Here is a 19889-nt window from a genome sequence, read left to right on the forward strand (position 1 = left end):
CTTTATAAAAAAATAACTTTTTCAAAATTTTATTATTGTTTTTTTAAATCAATGATATATCTGAAATAAATATATAAAATATATGAAATAAATAAACCAGAAATGGATAATTTAATTTTTAAAAATATTGTTTTTTTGCTTTATATTCGAATATATATTTATATTTTTAATAATAATTCAAACAAATTATTGCTTAAATTTTATACCTTAATCTCAATTTAAAATATTCAAAGAAATTATAATTTTTTTGGATCTTTTCAAAGATTTTTAGCTATTGAAAAATATATCAAGCATAAATGATCTTAGATTTAAAGTAATTGTAAAAATGTTAATGAAATATAGATTAATAATTTTAAAAAAATAAGTATTTAGTTTTTTAATAGAATTGCTAATTACTAAAGTTTTTTAGAATTAAAATTTGATTTAAAAATTTAAAAAAAAAAAAAAATAAAAATAAATATAAAAATTCTTTAAAAAATTATTATTCTAAGAAAGATATTATTTGTGAAAATTTATGCAACAATTAAATAGGTGATTTTAATCTTCTGAAAATGCTAAGCACCACGGGTATATTTACGATAATAAGGGAATCTAGTGTGAAAATTGACTTCCGAAGATTTATGAGAAGTGAAACTTGGACAGTAGGCGTCATAATCGATTTGCGATGCCATAATGAAACTACTGTACGAATTTTCACAGAAGTAAGAGAAATTTTTTTTTTTTATGATTAAAAATATTAATAATGCAATATACAATAATATTAATATGTTTATAATATATTTCTTAAAATTCAGAGTTCAAAATATCGAATGTATGATTATTCATACAATTGGCTAATACTGGATTCGAATTACAATCACAGTATTTCACTTTTGAACGATACTGCTTACAACATAATAACAGATGTTGCTCTCGCTATATCGAACAAAAATGGCTTCGATTTGTATGATGTCTTTAATCATTGTAAATATCGTGGTGGTACATTAAATGTTACTGAACTTGGTACTTGGCGTCTTGATTCTGGATTGAAGATATTTTTGACGCAACCATTAATTAACAGAAGGGCTAATATGCATGGAATGAGATTAAAAATATCTGGAGTGGTCAGTTTGTTTATAAAATCTTGTTTTATATAATATTATATTTCCTTTTATTACTATTATATTTTTTATTTAATTGAGATACTATTCTTTTTATAAATTTAAATTTAATGACATATACATATATATATCAAAATATTATTCACAAGTAACAATATATATCGAAAATAAAACTTTAATGATTATTAATTAATATAAACCAATTTGACTAAAACTGATAAAAATAATTGATTTTTACTCTACTTAGATTCAATATAGGCCAAAAGACATGCGACTCGAGGATTACATGCAGGATATAAATACAAGATCTTTAGATAGTATGCATAAGTTTGTGCATGCCATGATTTTACATATAGGAGAGCTTTTTAATTTCAGGTATTATATTAATATATTAATCGTTCGATTTTCTATCATAATGAGTTCTAATAAATTCTATTTCTTTTTTTTTTTTTTTTTTAGTGTTCATGCTTCAGAAATAATTTACTGGGATCGAAACAACGTACACGGTTTGATTTTCGAATTTTTACAATCGAATTATATCGATTTTGCCAGTAATCCGAGAATAATGGTGTCTGAACGATTAGATTATGCTAGTCTCATTGGTGCAGCATGGCCAATTAAGTAAGCAAATTGATGATATATTAATCATTTAACGTAATTATCTAATAAATTATATATTTGATATTTAATTTTAATATATAATGAATCATTAATTGAATATATTGAATATAAGAATAACTACAAAAAATTTTTAATATGAATTATTTATTAAAAATTGTTCAATCCCTTTTTTTTTAGTATTTATAATTTTATTGATTATAATGATAAAATTAATTATAATGATAAAATAATTAGTATGACACGTGTGAATGCATAAAAATGAATTAAAAATAAGGGATCTAATATAAAAAAGAGTTATATTATAAGAATATTATATTACGTAAGAATATTAATATTTTTATATTAATATTCTTAATATTATTAAAAAATATATATTATTATAATAAGAATTATTATTATAAGATTTTTATAAAAAATTTTGTCAATAAAAATTACATAATTATAAAGGTAAAAATTGCAATCTTTTAATGTAATTTAATGTAATTTAATGTGAAGTTAATGCATCTAGAAAAATGTTTTATTTTTTATTTTCTATATATTTAATTCTAAAAATTAAATAAAAAAAGAAGCTTTATAATTATTATGTTATTTAATATATGTTTTTGTGCATTTAATTTGCATTAAAGTGTATAGAAAAATTTTAAAGATTTTATTGAATAATCTTGCATATAACTAAACTGAAAGCAATATAATTTTTATATATCTTCTACTTTATTATTGTAAACTATACTGAATTTCTTAAAAATATCATGATAGCAGATTGAATAAATTGTAATATAAAAATTATATCTTTCAATTTTTATTCTTCACAAAATCATATTATATGTAACAATTATGAACGCTAGACAAAATTTTTTGATAGCTTTCTTTTGAATATATAGAAATTATAATAATAATAGAAATTGAATAATAATAGAAATTAAAATACATAAGAAAATAATCATTTATATATAGTTATAATAGATAAGAATTTTATTATATAGTTATTATTAAAAAATAATATTAGAAAATACTAGAATTAGTATTAGTGGCATAGCTTGATCTTCCATTAAATTGAATTTCATTCAAATAGTGAAAAAGACAAAAAACAATCAACTATATTTTATTCTATTTTATTTATTCATCAAATATGAATAATATAAATATTTCTAGCTTAAAATTTATAAAATTTTTAAAAAATTGACGATTTAATCCTAGGCCCTGTTTCATGTTATTATCGACTTCAACCAATAAGATTAAATTAGAAATTTTTTTAAAACCTTTTACACGTCAAACATGGTACGTATTTGCTGCTTTTGGAATATTTTTCATATTCATTATGAAAATAATAATGAATCGTGAAAATGTTGGCAAAAGAGAAAAATATTCCGATGCAATTATATTATCGGTGGGAATCCTGTCTCAACAAGGTACAAAAATAATTTTATTAAAAACATTTTTCAAAATTCTGAGATCAAATCACTGTTTTTGATTTTAATAGGTGCAAATTTTTTACCAAAACGATTACCAAGCCGTATAGCTCTATTTCAAATAACTATACACAGTTGGATAATGTATAATTATTATTCTGCTAGTATTGTATCAGCTCGATTAAGTGAGCCTCTCGACATGATGGAAGATTCTGTAATTGTTCTTGCTGATAGTAATCTAAAAATCGCGGCGGAAGCTGTACCATATTTAAAATATTTTTTATATGTAAGTATTATTTAAATTTATCATTTTTATCATATTTAAATAAAAAAATATATATCAATTAAATTTCGATATGATAACTCAATCGATCAAGTTTTCTTTTCTTAAAATTTTGTAAACTCCAAAAGATTAATACTTATAAAAAATAAAAGTCTTAAGAGAAGAAATAAGAAAGAAAATAAAATCGATGTTACAATATCGATCATATTATTATTAATAGAATTTGAACTGGGAATCGGACTATTTTCGCAAAAAACGCTGGGATCCTTTACCAGAATCGAAAAGATACTTACCAATAGAAGAAGGTATTAGACAAGTGGGTCAAGGTATTTTAGCATATCATACGGATCCAAATACAGCGTATCCTTTCGTTGAAAGAATGTTCGATTCTAATAAAATCTGTGAATTGACGGAAATTCATTTGTTTAAACAATCGGTAATGGGAATGTATGCCAGTCATAATGGCCAGTTCATTGAAATAGCAAAAATAGGGTAAATAATCTTTAAATATATATATTTTTCATTTAACTATCATATTTATTTAATATCACAAAACTTACTTATTTCTTAAAGATTGACAAAAATGTTTAATACTGGTCTTCGAAATCGACAAATCAAATATTGGTCGTCGAGAAAACCGGAATGTCAACTTGATACTTTATCCACAAGAAGCATCACAATCTACGAAATTGCTCCAGCATTAATTTTATTAGCATTTGGAATTCTCGTAGCTGGTATCATTTGCATTATGGAAAATATTATTTACAATCGTTCCATGAAGTAAGTTCTACTCATATAATTGTATAAATATATATACTCATAAATATATACTCAAATAAGCATAAAAATAAAAATTTATTTATATTTTATTTACTATTTCATAAGGGAAATAAATCAAAGGAGGAAGAGTGAAACAAAGAAAAGTTTTAGCAGTGATAATAGTAGAAATAACTTATTAGATATTATTCCATAATCTTCATAAATTAATTTAATTAATAGATAGAATTAATAGATAGAATTTCATTTAACTTAAATTGAATGTAACATAATATGTATTTCATAATAATTATATTTTATCTAATATAATTATTAAATGTAATAAAAGATTTAGTTATATAATATATACATTTATTTGCAAAATCAATACTTTTTAGATTTTAATTATTAATTAAATATTTAGTTAATTATCATTAAATATTATCGGATTATCGTGTACGTTATGTCAGTTTAGAATCATAAATTGTTTCTTTTTCTAAAGAGCCATGTCAAAGCTGTCATATTTTCTCATGTAAAATGGAAGAAGGGATAACTGTTGGGAATTGTAACATGAACGCTGTATTCAGTCATTCTATGTACAATCGCGAGTAACAATAACAGATGTATTTTCAAAATATCTTTTATTTGCAATTAATTGTTGCATCGTACGCAAGTAATATGGATATCATTCGCGATTATTTCATTTTTAAAAATGTTTCTAGAGTGGCTGGATTTTCTTGTGGAAACATTGAAAGTGAGCTACTTTTTTTTTATGAAAAATGCACATAATATATAATTAAATTAATATTAGATAAAACATATTTTAAATATATTACTTTTTAAACATTATTATATCCTCAATAAATATATTTATTTTATTAATATTATATGAATTAAAATTTTTTTATTCCAAGAAAATTTCATAAACAAAAATTTTTTAAATTATATTATTTTTTAATTAGAAATCGGTTATAATATCGTTTAATATTTCGATATAGATGATTATCAAATTTTTAAGCTTCTAAATGAAGCAGGGATTGGAGTGTCTATTACTCAATTTACATCGATAATGAATATACCACAATTTTTGCATACTACTTATTGGAATTTAGGTATATTTGTGGATCTAGAATGTTTAGTTTCAGACGAGGATATAGTGAAACTTTTTTACGAGGTATAATCATATTAAAAAAATTATATTTTTTAAACAATTATCTTGCAATTTAAAAATTGATTAAATAATTGATAACAATGAAATTGATAACAAAAACGATAATTTAGACTTCAACCTATTACATGTTCGATCATTTACATCAATGGTTGATTTTGGAGAAAAATATGAATCACATACTTGAATTATTAAATGATAATATGTTTAGTATCATTACGGATGTCACAATTGCTATATCAAAAGACAATGATTATATTTTGTATGACGTATACAATCATTGCAAAAATCACGGTGGTTTGTTAAATATTACAAAACTTGGTACCTGGACTAAAAACAATGGATTACAAATTATTTTACAGACAAATAAATTCTCCAGAAGATGGAATTATCATAGGATGAAAATAAAAGTTGCTGGGCTTGTAAGTATATTCAAATAATTATTATATACAAAATAAAAAAGTAAAAATTGAAAAAATAATAAAAAAAATTACAAAATTTATGAATATGATTATCAAATTTATTCTATTTAGCATTTTAATAAGAATATCATTAATAATACAATTATTAATATCACATCACAAACGGTGACAGGCAAAGTATCTAATAATTCATGATGCAATTACCCATACATAATATTGAAAATTTGAAAATTTAATCGATATTCTTTCTTGATATTAGGAATTTTTTTCCGAATTTTCAGAACTCTTAGACATCTTGATCGACTTCAATAAACTTATCGAAGGCTGATTCCAAAGTTGGCCAAAATCAATGTCTAGATAACCAATAGAGAGATCAATTCTCTTTTTTTGCTATTAATAATTTTGAAATATTATCTAATTTGAAAAAGTTTTTAGTCAAAAATGAAATTAATTTAATCGATAAAAAGATCAAAAGAGAGTAAAGAAAATAAAAACATGTCAAATCATGATGATAAAGAACTTGTAACAAACATTATTTAACAAATACTGTGAACAAAAGCTGAATTAGAGTGAAAGTAAATGTTAGTAAATAAATCGATTAGATGCGGACATAAAAGAATTTACATTATTTACATTATTTAACAAAAGTTTAATTTACATGATTATTTACATTTCCAGTCCAATCGCTAGATTCTATTGTACTTCTTATTCTTAATTACTTGTGAAAACAAAAATGATAGCATTTAAATTTCGAAATTCTTTCTATAATTAGTTTCTATAATTTTCTATAATTTTTTCTATAATTAATTCGAAATTAATCTATAATTATTTGTTATTCAACACGAATAACAAAATTCGCAGCTTCTATCTTTCTTTTTTTCTCTTAATTCTTCTTTCCCAATCTAATAATTTTCACTGTTCTGCAAATTGTCAATTAAAATTTTAATAGTTGACATTCGCTGAGGATTTTTCAACTATGAAATTTCGCAAGAGACTATTTTCTTTTTTTTACAGAAAATTCTTCAATTTCATTATCAATTATCATTAATCAATTACAACTTAATTCTATAGTTTGCATTTTTCAAAACGAAATTCAAATTTAAATAATTTTAAAATTTTATGACAGTAATGGTTTAAATAATATGTTGGCCACACACTTTTCTATTCTTTGGACTTTTGATCGGAAATCATGTAAATAATTTTGAAAATAAAATCTTTCTTTTCAATTTTGAAAATAAAATCTTTCTTTTCACAATCAATTTTTAATCAATGATTATAGCACTAATGAATTTGGATAGATGAATTTTAGATACTTTGTCTATCGTTATTTATTATCGCTAATAATATGTTAAGAATTAAAAATTTCAGAATTATTTTCTTTTATACTAAAATATAATTTTAATTCTATATAATAAAAATTTTTTTATAAAAAAAATTCTTTTAAATAAAATATAAAAATTTTATATAAAAATATAAATCGAAAATACTAATATAATATAATAAATTCATCTATTTATGATTCTTTTATATAGGTAGTAAATAGACCTAAAAATCAAAGTTTGATAGATTATCTTCAAGAAGAAAATTTATACGAACACACAGATAATTGGTCTAAATTTGGATATGCTATTATGGAACATATTAAACAACTATTTAATTTCACGTAATTTTTCAATTTTTTAACATCTTTCAATATTATAATTATTTAAAAGTTACCAAAAATTTTAATTTATTTAAAAATTACCAAAGTATTAAATATTTCTAGTTTTGAATTAATAGAATTAAATCATTGGGAAAAAAATGATAGTAATGGCCCATTAATTGCTGGTTTCAAAAATGGCATTTATGATTTAGGATATTTTCCATCAATTTTGACAAAAGAAAGATTCAATTATGCAGATGTAATTATGCAAGTTTGGCCTGTAAGGTAATATATTTTAAAATATTTAATTCCTAATCATTTATAAATTTAATATATTATAAATGATAAGAAAAAACGATAAATTTGCAATGTTAATTACAAAATTTATAATAATGTACATACGTACATAATATATATATATATACAATATTTTGAATTTGGAATTAAAATGTTAATATTATAAATTTTTATTAATATTTATTTATTAATATTATAATTATTTTATTTATTAATTTTTATTTGTTATTTTATTTTTATTTATTATAAATCTTATTTAAAAATTTATAATCATATATATTTCTTCACAATTTTTTTTTATTTTTTATTATTTTTAGCGAATATTTGAACTTTTGAATTATAATATAATTTGAATTATGCAAAATATAATTATGAAAAATGCAAAATAAAAAAAAAAATAATACAAAATAATTTTTTTTCAGAACATGCTTTATGTTTCTTACTGTACCTTCATTAAAAGTGAATATGAATATAATCTTTAGACCATTTGCAAGAAATGTTTGGTATATGATTTTATTATTAACAGTCACAATAATTCTCAGCTTATGGATTATTCTGAAACTTGAAAAAAATGATTCTGCTTATGGATCAACAATTCTTATTATTATTGCTGCATTATGTCAACAAGGTTTATCAATAAACCTTATAATATACCAATAAAATTCATAATGAATTGCATAATATTAATATTCATTTATTATCAATTATTTAATATAGTTATTTACTAACATTATTTAAATTATTTGGTTATTTGTAATAATAAAATTTTGATGAAAATTTGATCATCTTTTATAAAGTAAATATTGCTATAGCATTATATTTAATATTTACATTTAATATTTTTGATATTACAGGTTTACCATTTTTTAATAATCAATTTTCAAGTCGTATTGCTTTTCTTCAAACCATGATTTTTGGTTTACTTGTATATAATTATTATTCAGCAGCTATAGTATCCAGTCGATTGAATGCACCTTTAGATAAAATGAATGATTCATTATATTCATTAATAAATAGTCGAATGAAACTTGTAGCATATAAAGATATTTATTTTAATATTCTATTGCATGTGAGTTCGAATCTTGCATGCAAATAAAATTAGAATTTTTTTATAATTTTGTTTTTATCATGTATAAAATTAAATATTAATTTTTTATTATTGAAAAATATTTTCTTAGTCTTCTATGGAAGAAGTTCAATATTTTAAAAAATATTGGGAGAAAATACCAGAAGAAAAAAGATTTCTTTCAATACAAGATGGTTTAAAAAAAATGACGACAGCTAAATTTGCTTACCATGCAGATCCTATTAATGTTTATCCATTTATAGAACGTGTTTTTGATAAACAAATGATCTGTCAGCTTACAGAGGTTCATTTACTTCGTCCTTCTTCATTAGGTTTGTGGTCAATGCGACATAGTCAATTTCAAGAGATAACAAAAATAGGGTAAGAATTTCGTAAAAATAAATTAATAAAAATAATTTGTATATATAGTATATATTCTTTTAATTAAATTAATATTTATATAATTATAGTCTTATTAGGATATCCACTTCGGGGATTCGGAAGCGAGAAGTAATACGTTGGACTTATAGGAAGCCTTATTGTGATAAAGATAAACACTATGTATCAAGTATAACGATTCATGAAACAATACCAATTCTACTTGTTTTATGTTTTGGCATTATTTTATCAATTGTTATTTGTTTTATAGAAAATATAATTTTTTACACAATTAGAAAAAAACAAAGACAAATAAAAGAATCTGAACTCCGATTAAAGAAAAATAATCAAAAAAATGTAGGTAAAAGTAAAACTATAATAAAAATAAAAAAATTTATGTATAAAAAGATTAATAAAAAAAATTAATTTTCCAATAATAAATTTCTTTTGTAAAAGTGAATGAATTATATTTTTTTATTATTATTATTATTATTTTTTAAGAAGAAACATTTGATAAATATTATAAATTAAAATTTCATTTTTTATATATAAATTATAAATTATATTATTATATAAATTATAAGTTAAATTTATTAAATAAACTATATGAATTACATTATTTGAATGTAAAAAAAACTATGTACTTAATATTATTCCGAAGTGCATATGTTGTAATAAAAAATATACAATTTTTTATTATACTAAACCTTGAGGTTTTAATGATGTAAAATGTATACATATTGATTGAGTATTTATTTATTTTTTCTTTTTTGACTTTTTCTCATTTGAAGTAGGAGCTGTTCCAGTAAGATCTGCTAATTGTTTTTTGAGTTTTAATAATTTTTCCACTTCAGGTTGCCATACTGATTTTTCTTCTTTAGCTTTCAATGTACGCACAAGATTACCCTAAAAAACAAAATCAATCGTTTTTATAAAATATATATAAAAATAATTATAAAATTAATATGATATTATTAATATATATGTATATGTATATATATATTAATGTATATTATTTACCTGCATAGCAATAGCTGATTCCAAACTCGCTATGTCCATTGAAACATCTCCATTTTGTTCAGGTACTAAAACTATTTCAGGCTTTTTATTTTTCGAATCAGAAGACTTATTTTTTTCACTTATGAGATCAGAAAGTTTCTTCTTTAAATCTGAGAAAATTTGTACTTGACTGGACTGCCAACCGCTTTTGTCATGTTTGGCTTTCAATTCTTTAACTTTAGTATCCTAAAAATAAAAATAAAAAATATATATATATGTACATATGTATATAATACATATCAACTATCATATTACTTTTTTATATTATTATTATATATTTTATATTATATATTATTATATAAAATATTCACTGACCAGTTCTGCAATTGCATTGTCCAAAGATTTTACATCGCTATGTTCATTTGTAGTTTCTTGTTTACCAGCATATTTTTTTCTTAATGTTTCTATATTTTTATCTTCTATTTTTTTAAATAGAGGAGACGGTTTACCAATTTTGTGTGCCGTTGGAAGTATATTTGTAATAAGATCAGGAATATAACCATAACTATTGGTGGCTAATCCTAATTGCGATCTTAATTCACGAGCAGTACTGGGCATAAATGGAGCCAAAAGAGCCGATAAAAGACACGCCATGTTACAGCTAATACCGATGATCGTTCCAGCTCTTTTTCTACACATAATAAAAAAAAACAAAATTATTTCACATTTAAATTGAAAACGATAACGCCACTTAATTCTATTAAGCGAGTGTTATTCATAAGTACTAACAGACCTGTAACATAATTTAATACATGAAAGTTGATTAACAGTCACAATCAGTTTATAGGACTTATTTTACAGCATAAAATTAACTCATGTAACAGCAATCCACATTGAACAAGGGTACCTAGGAAATAAAGATTTTCTAATCTCTAATATAATTAAAATCAATTTTTTCATTTTCTCAATGAAATAAAAATAACAAAAATAAAATACATAAGCATAAAACATGCAATGTCTCAAGTCCTTATAAAAAAAAAATATAATAACATTTTAAAAATAAAATATTTATATGAAAACACATAAAGACCTATATTCACGAATTATATAATGTTATTAAATATTTAAAACTAACATGCCACTTACTTATCATTATCAGTTCCTTTGATTTTCACCCATGGTTCTTGAAACTGCATATATTGATTTCCATGTTTTGAAATTGCTAAAATATGTTTCAAACCATCACGTAATTTAGCTTGTTCCATAGCATATATGTAAGATGATAATTCACGTTGAGCCAATGCCAATAGTATCAAATCATCTTCCTGAAGTTCTATTGGTGGTATTTTAGATTCAAAATATCTTTCCACAAATACCAAAGCCCTGTTTGTTAAAAATTTTATTAAAAAACTAAAATTAGAATTCAATATTCTTTATCATGAAGAAACACATACCTATTAACAAAATTTCCAAAGTTGTTTAATAATTCACTATTATTTTTAGTTGCTAAATCTACCCAATTAAAATTTGAATCTTGAGTTTCGGGTCTAACATATGCTAGATAAAATCGCCATACATCAGATGGTATACCTGTATCTCTAGCATCAGTTCCAAATACTCCAATACCTCTCGATTTAGAAAATTTTGTATCTTCATAATTAAGGTATTCTAAAATTAAATTATTAATAACTAGTGATTTAAATAAAAAAAATAATATATTGTTCTTTTTTAATTTAATATATTATATATTATATGTTATATTATATATATACCTGTTGCCATTAAATGTTTCAACAATATATAATCTTCATTAGCTGCTAATAAGGAAGCAGGAAACATGATTGCATGAAATGGAACATTATCTTTTGCCATAAATTGATATAGATCAACTTTTATATCTTTAGGTTTCCACCATTGCTCGTATTCTTTTGTATATCTTTTTGTGATACTGATATAACCAAAAGGTGCATCAAACCAAACATAAAATACTTTATTTTCAAAACCTTTTACTGGAACAGGTATACCCCATTTTAAGTCTCTCGTTATACATCGTGGTTTAAGTCCATCACGTAACCATGGTTTTGCAACTACTCTTGCAACACCTGACCATCCCTTTTCTACAGTTGACGACCATTCCTTTAACTTATTTTCTAACTGTATAAAATAATTTTTTGATTAAAATATAATACATATATAATAAATAATTTTACAAAATATATTAACAGTACTTACTTTAGGTAAATCTAGAAAGAATTGCTCCGATTTTTTGATAATAGGCCTATTACTACATACTTTACATCGCGGAGATATTAAATCTGTTGCGTTTATTAAATGACCACATCCATCGCATTGGTCACCACGTGCATCTTCATATTTACACCTTGGACAAGTTCCTTCTACAAATCTATCTGCCAAAAATCTATCACAAGACTCGCAAAGAAGTTGATCTACAGTTTCACTTAATATATAACCTTGTGATTTAATTCTTAAGAAAAATGTTTGCACAATTCTGAAAAAAATAATAACTATATTTATTATAATAATATTTATATAAAACAATATCTATATAACATGCAATAATATACATATTTTAAATAATATAAAATCTTAAAAAATTATATTTTATTATGAAATTAATATAAGATGTATCTATATCTAATATAAGATGTATCTTACTCTGTTTGTTCAGGTGTCGTAGTACGACCAAAATAATCAAATCCTATATTAAACCATCGATAAACATCATTATGTATATCAAAAAATTTGTCACAAATACTCTGAGGCGTCGTTTTTTCCTCTAAAGCTTTAGCTTCTGTAGCAGTACCATATTCATCAGTACCACTAAAAATTTTTATTTTTATTATAACATTCGAGTTAGTTAGAATTTCAAAGAATGATAATGTTATTATTACTATTATTATTACTAATATATCATATATGAGAAAAAAATACATACCTAATAAAAAGAGTATTATAATTTCTTTGTCTACAATATCTATAAACAAGAAATTTATTTGAAAATATATACATATATTTAATATTCTTAAAATGCTGTTGAATATTATAAGACAAACCTGGCAAAAATATCAGCAGAAAGAACACAACCAATAATATTTCCTAAATGAGGAACATTGTTGACATAAGGTAGTGCTGATGTTATTAAGATATTTTTTTCATCTTTTTTTGGTAATCTAAAAATAATATATTAATTATATTAATATATAAATTTATGTTAATTACACATTTATTACTCCTTTTAAAATACTTTGTTTACTAATATTTTATTATTAAATATTCAAGCTTACACAGGATAAGGAAAATTCTTTACATCAGGATATAATATAGACGACCAATTGCTTGAAATAATATGCATTTCTTCTTGACTAACTGCTTCTATTTCTTTTTCTTTAGTTGGACTAAGCTGAATCTAATAATATTTATATAAGATATTGAAAAATTATAGTAATATCTAATATATTTTAATAAACTTACATCAGCTGATTTAGGAGATCGAAAATTTTGTATAGTATTAATAGGAAACCAAGATACAGCTTGAATACTGAAAATAGCTTTCAAACCCCTTTCAAATTTATATTCTTTGATAGAATCCTAAAATGATTAAATTTAAACAAATGTGATATTATACGATTGTAACATATATAATAATAAAAAAAACCTGAATAATTGGATGTGATTCAATATTGGATATCCAATTATTAATATGTTGATATTCTCTACATAATTCATTTCCAATTTCTGTAACTAATACAGTAGACCATAAAGTTACCCAAATACATATATCTGCTAATGATAAATCGTTATTATCCTAAAATGATTTTAATCATATCTTAATATTACAATAAAGATATAATTAATAATTAATTTTATAATAAATTAATATGATTTTAATTAATATAATAAATTACCTTAATTAAGTACTTTTTATCTTTCAATACATTATTAAGTTCTTCTAATAAAGACCATAAATCTGATTTATGTGTAGTTTTATAAATTCCTGTACTACCATAAAATACTATAGCTGACTGTACAATATATGATAATGTTTTATTAATCTATCATTATTATATAAATAAATGTTTATGACATATTAATTATATTTTTACCTGTAATTGAGATATTTCCCATTCTAACCATTTGCTATTAATAATTTTTGACTCTTCTGATGGAGGTATTATAAGTTGCATTGCTGCATTAGTACTAAATAATACTAATCCGGATGATAGTTCAATGGAAGGTAAACGGCCTAAAAAACTTCCTATACATAAAATAAAAAAAATATATTTTACAAATTACAAATCTATTATTAATTATATAAAAAAATGTATAAACTAAAGAAATGATTTTTTTTAATGTTATATTATATAAATGATTATTAAACATATGATTATTAAACAAAAAATAAACAATGCTTTAATATAAAGCATTTTATTTAAATAAAATTATAATTTCATATCGCTATAATTTCAAAATTAATAAATAATAATATTTGAAATATAAATAATATAATACATTATCTATTAAATCATTAATTAAAATTAAAACTATTTAAAAAAAAAACTATTTTATAAAATTTAAAAAAAAATTAATGAATTTAAAAATTATAAAAGCAATATAAATGAAATTGAGATATGATATTTCATCATATAATTAGAAAATAAATTGTTTAAAACGGAAATACTCTACCTTTTGGTTCTACCTTTTTTACGGTAACAGATTGTTGAACTACTTTAGCTGCGATTATTAATTTTAATGTATTGGGATTGTCTTCGTTTGTCAAAATATTCATTTTTACTAATAAATTAATAAATATTCACAATAAATAGATGAAAATATTTTCAGCATACAACCGACACATGTGAGCGACAAGTAAATGCAGTATGGAAACGAACACCATGAATGAAGCACATTGATGACATTACCTATTTATTTAAAATCTAACCTCAAAAATTGAGAAACACTTTCTCATTCATACTATTTACTTAACGACATCCATTATAATATTTTTTATTAAGATGGGATAAATCATATAATGATAACTTGTTTATTTTTATCTTATATAGTATAATGTAAAATCTAATAAACATTCAATGATAGTTGGTAGTACTGAAAGTTGTAGTATTGTTACATTTATGAATTTTTCAATTATAACATTTAATAACATTTTATATTTATTATAACAATTGATTGAAAGAAAAGTTTTAAAAAAAATATTTTAATTGATTTTTATCTTTTTTCTTTTATACGTACAAATTTATAGTAGATACTACTATAAATATTAGTGTTCTAATGTTTTTATAATTTAATTTTGCAATTAATTTTAATATTTAAATTATATATTGATTTTAATTTACATAAATTTAATGTAAAATAATATAAAATAAAAATATAAACTTAATTTGTATAATATTTTTTAAAAAGAATTTATAAAGTTTTTAATTTTTCACTAAATTATATAAAATAACTTTGAAGTTAGGGGAATACCCTTATTTTTGTATTTATTTTCACGAAAATTTTCATAAATAGTTTAAAATTTGAAAAAAAAGTTTAAAGAATTCGAAAAGATGATTATTTTATCTATATGTTTTTTTATGTATTATATATTAATATCAGATTGTGCAAAAAATATTGTATTAATTATTGCTGATGATTTAGATTTATTTCTTGATGGAATGGTAAATATATAAAAAAATATATGATTAAACATAAACATATTAATTAATTATTGTTTTTAGACTCCAATGCAAAATACATTAGATTTAATTGGAAGTAAAGGTGTAACATTTTCAAATTGTGTAAGCTTTTTTCTTTTTTTTTTAATATTTATAAAATATAATTTATAATAAATAATTAATTACAATTATTAATTACAATATTTATATAATTAAAAGTATTTTTTCTAATAATTAGTTTGTTGCATCACCTATTTGTTGCCCAAATAGGGCATCAATTTTAACTGGAAAATATCAACATAATCATTTAGTAGTAAATAATTCAATTAATGGTGGATGTAATAATATTGAATGGCAAGAATTACAAGAACCAAATACATTTGCAGCATATTTGAAAAAAGAAATGTTTTATACAACATTTTATGCTGGAAAATATTTAAATCAGGTATATAAGTTATTTTAAAAGTAAATTATATTCAATTTTATAAAGATAAAATAAAGAAAAAATAAATTTAATAAAAAATTCATAAAGTATGGAGATAAAATAGTAGGCGGAGCTGGTCATATACCAATAGGATGGGATTGGTGGGCTGGTCTTATTGGAAATTCAAAATATTATAATTACATTTTATCTATAAATGGAACTGAAAAAAAATTTGGTAATGATCCATCTGATTATCTTACTGATGTAATTGTAAGTGTATAAATTAATGTATATAATTTTTCTATAATATATTAAAATAACATTCTTTCAGAGTGATATGGCAACAAACTTTATTAAGACACATAATCCAAATCAACCATTTCTTATGGTTTTAGCACCTCCTGCACCTCATGCACCTTTTACACCAGCACAAAGACATATCAACAAATATAAAGATGTGAAAGCTAAAAGAACACCCAATTTTAATACACAAAGTCAAATGGTAATATAAATAATATTTGATATATTTGATACAAACTTTCATGTATAATTTTATTAAATTATATTACTTAATTAGGATAAACATTGGTTAGTAAAAAGAGGACCATCTCCACTTCCTGACAATTTATTGCCTAAATTAGATGAAATCTATAGAAATAGATGGGAAACATTGTTAGCTGTTGACGAACTTGTAAAAAATGTATATCAAGTTTTAAAATTGCAAAGTTTTTTGAATAATACTTATATTATATTTACCTCTGATAATGGATATCATATTGGTAACATAGTTTGTATTTAAATTTAATGAGAATTAAAAATAATACATCGACTACATATTATTTTATTTAGGTCAATTTAGCATGCCAATAGATAAACGTCAACCATATGAAACAGATATTAGAGTTCCATTATTAATACGAGGTCCAGGAATTATGCCATCAAAAATTTCTGCACCTGTTAGCAGTGTTGATTTATTTGATACAATTTTAAGAATAGCCGGTATAAAACGTCCATCAGATGGAACTTCTTTTTTGGAAAAATCATTGTCGAAAGATAGAACTCTTTTAATAGAATATAGAGGAGAAAAATCTAGAAATATTCCATCATCAGGTTGTCCAAGTGACTATGATCTAAATCTTACAGTATATATTATATATATATATATAGAAATAATTATAAGAAATATTTAATATAAATTTTATTTTTCTTAAATTTATTATTATTTTTATAGTTATGTGATAAAGATATGGCATGCAAATGTCAAGATGCTGCAAACAATACTTTTAGTTGTATACGACATATATCTCCGAATTTTAATAATATTTTTTGTATTTTTGAAGACAATAAGGTATTATTATATAATAATAATTACAAAATATTATAAATTATTAAAATTATCTTTGATTTATATTTTTTTTTGTAGCATTACATTGAAGCATATAATATAACTACAGATAAGTATCAATTGGAAAATATTGGTTACCGTATGAATCATCATCATAGATTCAGATTGAGGAAAAGACTTAAGAAAATGAGTATTTGTAAACAGGAAGAGTGTATTGTTACAAATATGAAAAGTATATATATATAAGTACAAATATATTAATATTATTAATATATCTTACTTTGTCATGTATATTTTATAATATTTAAAAATAAATATTTATTTAAAAATTAATTTATTATAATAAAGTTATTATATAAATATAAATAAATCAAATATCATATAAAATAAAATAATTTACTATTACAATATACAATTTTATCATTTTACATAATTGATTAAATATTTATTAAATAAAACATTCGTTTGTCGATGAATTTATTTTATGTTGGTTATATTATGTTGATCATAAATATACAAAGATATGAATCATTAAAAGTTAGAAATGCCGACGGCCGTCTTACTTCGAATTACTGCATTTATGGAAATCGAGCGAAGGATACGCTGTGAATCTGGATATAAGAATAACTCGCCTGCTTCCCGGGTACTTCGAGCGAACTGTTTTCTTAGCAAATATTTTTATTAAAGCCCCGCGGTTCGAATATCTGAATAGCAATCGTGCTATTCGGGGGTGCAGAAAAAGAAAACCGAATGAAGACAGAACGCAGAAATATGCTTCTGCCATATCCATAAATTTAATCTATTAAAACGTTTCAATCGTTTAAGAAATAATGAGATACTAAAATTATCTAGAAAAATGATCGATACGAAAGAATATATGTAATGGATTTTTTGTATTTTATTAATTAAAATTTTTCAATTTTTTTTTCGATAATATGCATAAATAGTCGTTAACAAATTATTACATTTCCTCAGATAGTAAATTTTTCTGATTTTAAATAGGGGCAAATATGAAGCAAAATTCCCCGATTTTGCTCTTTTCAGTGTCAAACACCGTAAAAGATCCTTTCATATAAAAGAACGTCGAATGTTTGTACACTCAACGTTTACTGTTCTATGGATTGTTTAATTGTTTACACAGATGATACTTGAGGATAATATGATGTTTATAAAATTACACAAAATATTACATAATTTTATTGACATAAAAATATACATTAAAATTAATTACTTATTTTATTTATTTTTTTTAATAATATAATTAAATTTATCATAAATCGATAATATAATAATTTCAAAAAATTTCGTAAAATTTTCGTAAAACAATATGATAATTCAAAAAATAAATTTTTGTTTTAAAAAATTAATATTAAGAACATAAAATTTTCGTCTAGAGAAATTTATAAGTCGAATTATGATACAGTGCATTTCACTTAAAAAGAAGCACAGCTGAAAATGCAGCATTGAAAAAGAGAGTTTGTGGGTGTTTCAGTAAACAGCATGAATTCCGGCTCGATCGATTGGGTGGAGGATTAACAGGCCTCAGCTCGAATTGTGAAGTCGTTACATCGTCACTGAGACGTATAAGTCGGCTTGCAAAAAGTCCTTTTTTCTCTCTCTTCATTGATCGACAGAGCGAGTGATCGTTTCCTTGTGCATTAGGATCAATGGCTTTCGTTGGCTTCTGAGTTTTGAATTCTAGTTTTCCTGCCCCCCGGGGATTTCAGTTTTGTTCAATTTTTAACAATTCATACTATGAAAGTTACAGCGTATGTTCGGTTAGTAAAATATTCGTAGTAAAAATTTTATTTCGTTTATATATATACATACATATATATCTTTAAAATATTGATTGATAATTGAAAAAATATTAAATAAATTAATTTAAATTATTCATATCAAAATCTTTATGCGCGTTTGTATTGTTTATAATAAATAAGATTATTGTAAAAACATAACAGTTTGAATTTAAATTGAAATCAATCCATTATGATATTCAGGTATAACAAAAATGATCTTTGATGTATTTTAATCATGATATTTACAACTTCAATACATGATTTGATATAATTCTTTTGCAAATTATAAATAATATTATAATTATAATTATAATTATATATATTATATTATATATTATTATAATTAATATAATTAATATAATTATAATTATAAATAATGTTATGTTAATGTTAAAATTATAAATTCTTTCTTGATAAAGCCAGTTTAAACGTATTGAAGAAATTAAGAATATTTTATTTTTATTTTTTTTAACTTTTATTTTTACTTATT

General features: G+C 22.1%; 5 protein-coding genes across 6 annotated transcripts in view; 4 read left to right on the forward strand and 1 right to left on the reverse strand.

Annotated features, from left to right (window-relative positions):
- The window catches only part of LOC102675324 (ionotropic receptor 75a-like), a 6185-nt gene extending 1731 nt beyond the window's left edge, over positions 1–4454 (forward strand). The window contains exons 2-10 of the mRNA XM_031511998.1: positions 532–701; positions 795–1103; positions 1348–1475; positions 1560–1721; positions 2919–3130; positions 3202–3416; positions 3634–3905; positions 3987–4193; positions 4299–4454. Of these exons, the coding sequence (XP_031367858.1) occupies positions 532–701; positions 795–1103; positions 1348–1475; positions 1560–1721; positions 2919–3130; positions 3202–3416; positions 3634–3905; positions 3987–4193; positions 4299–4386 (1763 nt within the window). The 3' untranslated portion in view covers positions 4387–4454. The remainder of the gene's footprint in view (positions 1–531; positions 702–794; positions 1104–1347; positions 1476–1559; positions 1722–2918; positions 3131–3201; positions 3417–3633; positions 3906–3986; positions 4194–4298) is intronic.
- Positions 4455–4625: 171 nt separating this feature from the next.
- LOC102675464 (ionotropic receptor 75a-like) lies at positions 4626–8840 on the forward strand. The gene is made up of 7 exons (XM_006618858.2): positions 4626–4923; positions 5168–5343; positions 5451–5759; positions 7292–7422; positions 7525–7686; positions 8121–8326; positions 8553–8840. Exons 1-7 carry the CDS (start codon positions 4791–4793, stop codon positions 8792–8794), a joined length of 1359 nt encoding a protein of 452 aa, XP_006618921.2. The 5' UTR covers positions 4626–4790; the 3' UTR covers positions 8795–8840.
- A 42-nt stretch (positions 8841–8882) lies between these two features.
- Positions 8883–9817, forward strand: LOC102675604. Its single transcript, XM_006618859.1, has 3 exons — positions 8883–9145; positions 9235–9503; positions 9804–9817. Exons 1-3 carry the CDS (start codon positions 8883–8885, stop codon positions 9815–9817), a joined length of 546 nt encoding a protein of 181 aa, XP_006618922.1.
- Positions 9818–9831: 14 nt separating this feature from the next.
- Positions 9832–15198, reverse strand: LOC102677896 (methionine--tRNA ligase, cytoplasmic). 2 transcript variants are annotated; one of them, XM_006618790.2, is made up of 16 exons: positions 14846–15188; positions 14266–14417; positions 14068–14184; positions 13818–13967; positions 13634–13750; positions 13447–13568; positions 13216–13332; positions 13098–13136; positions 12818–12982; positions 12374–12650; positions 11914–12295; positions 11596–11809; positions 11288–11524; positions 10517–10832; positions 10163–10387; positions 9832–10048 (listed from the first exon to the last, which is right to left on the reverse strand). In XM_006618790.2, the coding sequence occupies exons 1-16, from the start codon at positions 14946–14948 to the stop codon at positions 9899–9901; spliced, it is 2883 nt and encodes a 960-aa protein (XP_006618853.1). In that variant the 5' UTR covers positions 14949–15188; the 3' UTR covers positions 9832–9898. The 2 variants fall into 2 exon arrangements, 1 of the variants encoding a protein (XP_006618853.1); XR_004150928.1 differs by lacking the exons at positions 9832–10048; positions 10163–10387 and adding an exon at positions 10935–11048 and having other exon boundaries at positions 10631–10832; positions 14846–15198.
- A 525-nt stretch (positions 15199–15723) lies between these two features.
- LOC102678035 (N-acetylglucosamine-6-sulfatase-like) lies at positions 15724–17929 on the forward strand. Its single transcript, XM_006618791.2, has 9 exons — positions 15724–15834; positions 15895–15954; positions 16070–16276; positions 16364–16525; positions 16587–16757; positions 16833–17034; positions 17105–17397; positions 17487–17603; positions 17679–17929. The coding sequence occupies exons 1-9, from the start codon at positions 15724–15726 to the stop codon at positions 17844–17846; spliced, it is 1491 nt and encodes a 496-aa protein (XP_006618854.2). The 3' UTR covers positions 17847–17929.
- The last annotated feature ends 1960 nt before the right edge of the window (positions 17930–19889 follow it).

The sequence above is a fragment of the Apis dorsata genome, unplaced genomic scaffold (genome assembly GCF_000469605.1).
Source record: "Apis dorsata unplaced genomic scaffold, Apis dorsata 1.3 scaffold_376, whole genome shotgun sequence".
Classification (NCBI taxonomy): domain Eukaryota; kingdom Metazoa; phylum Arthropoda; class Insecta; order Hymenoptera; family Apidae; genus Apis; species Apis dorsata.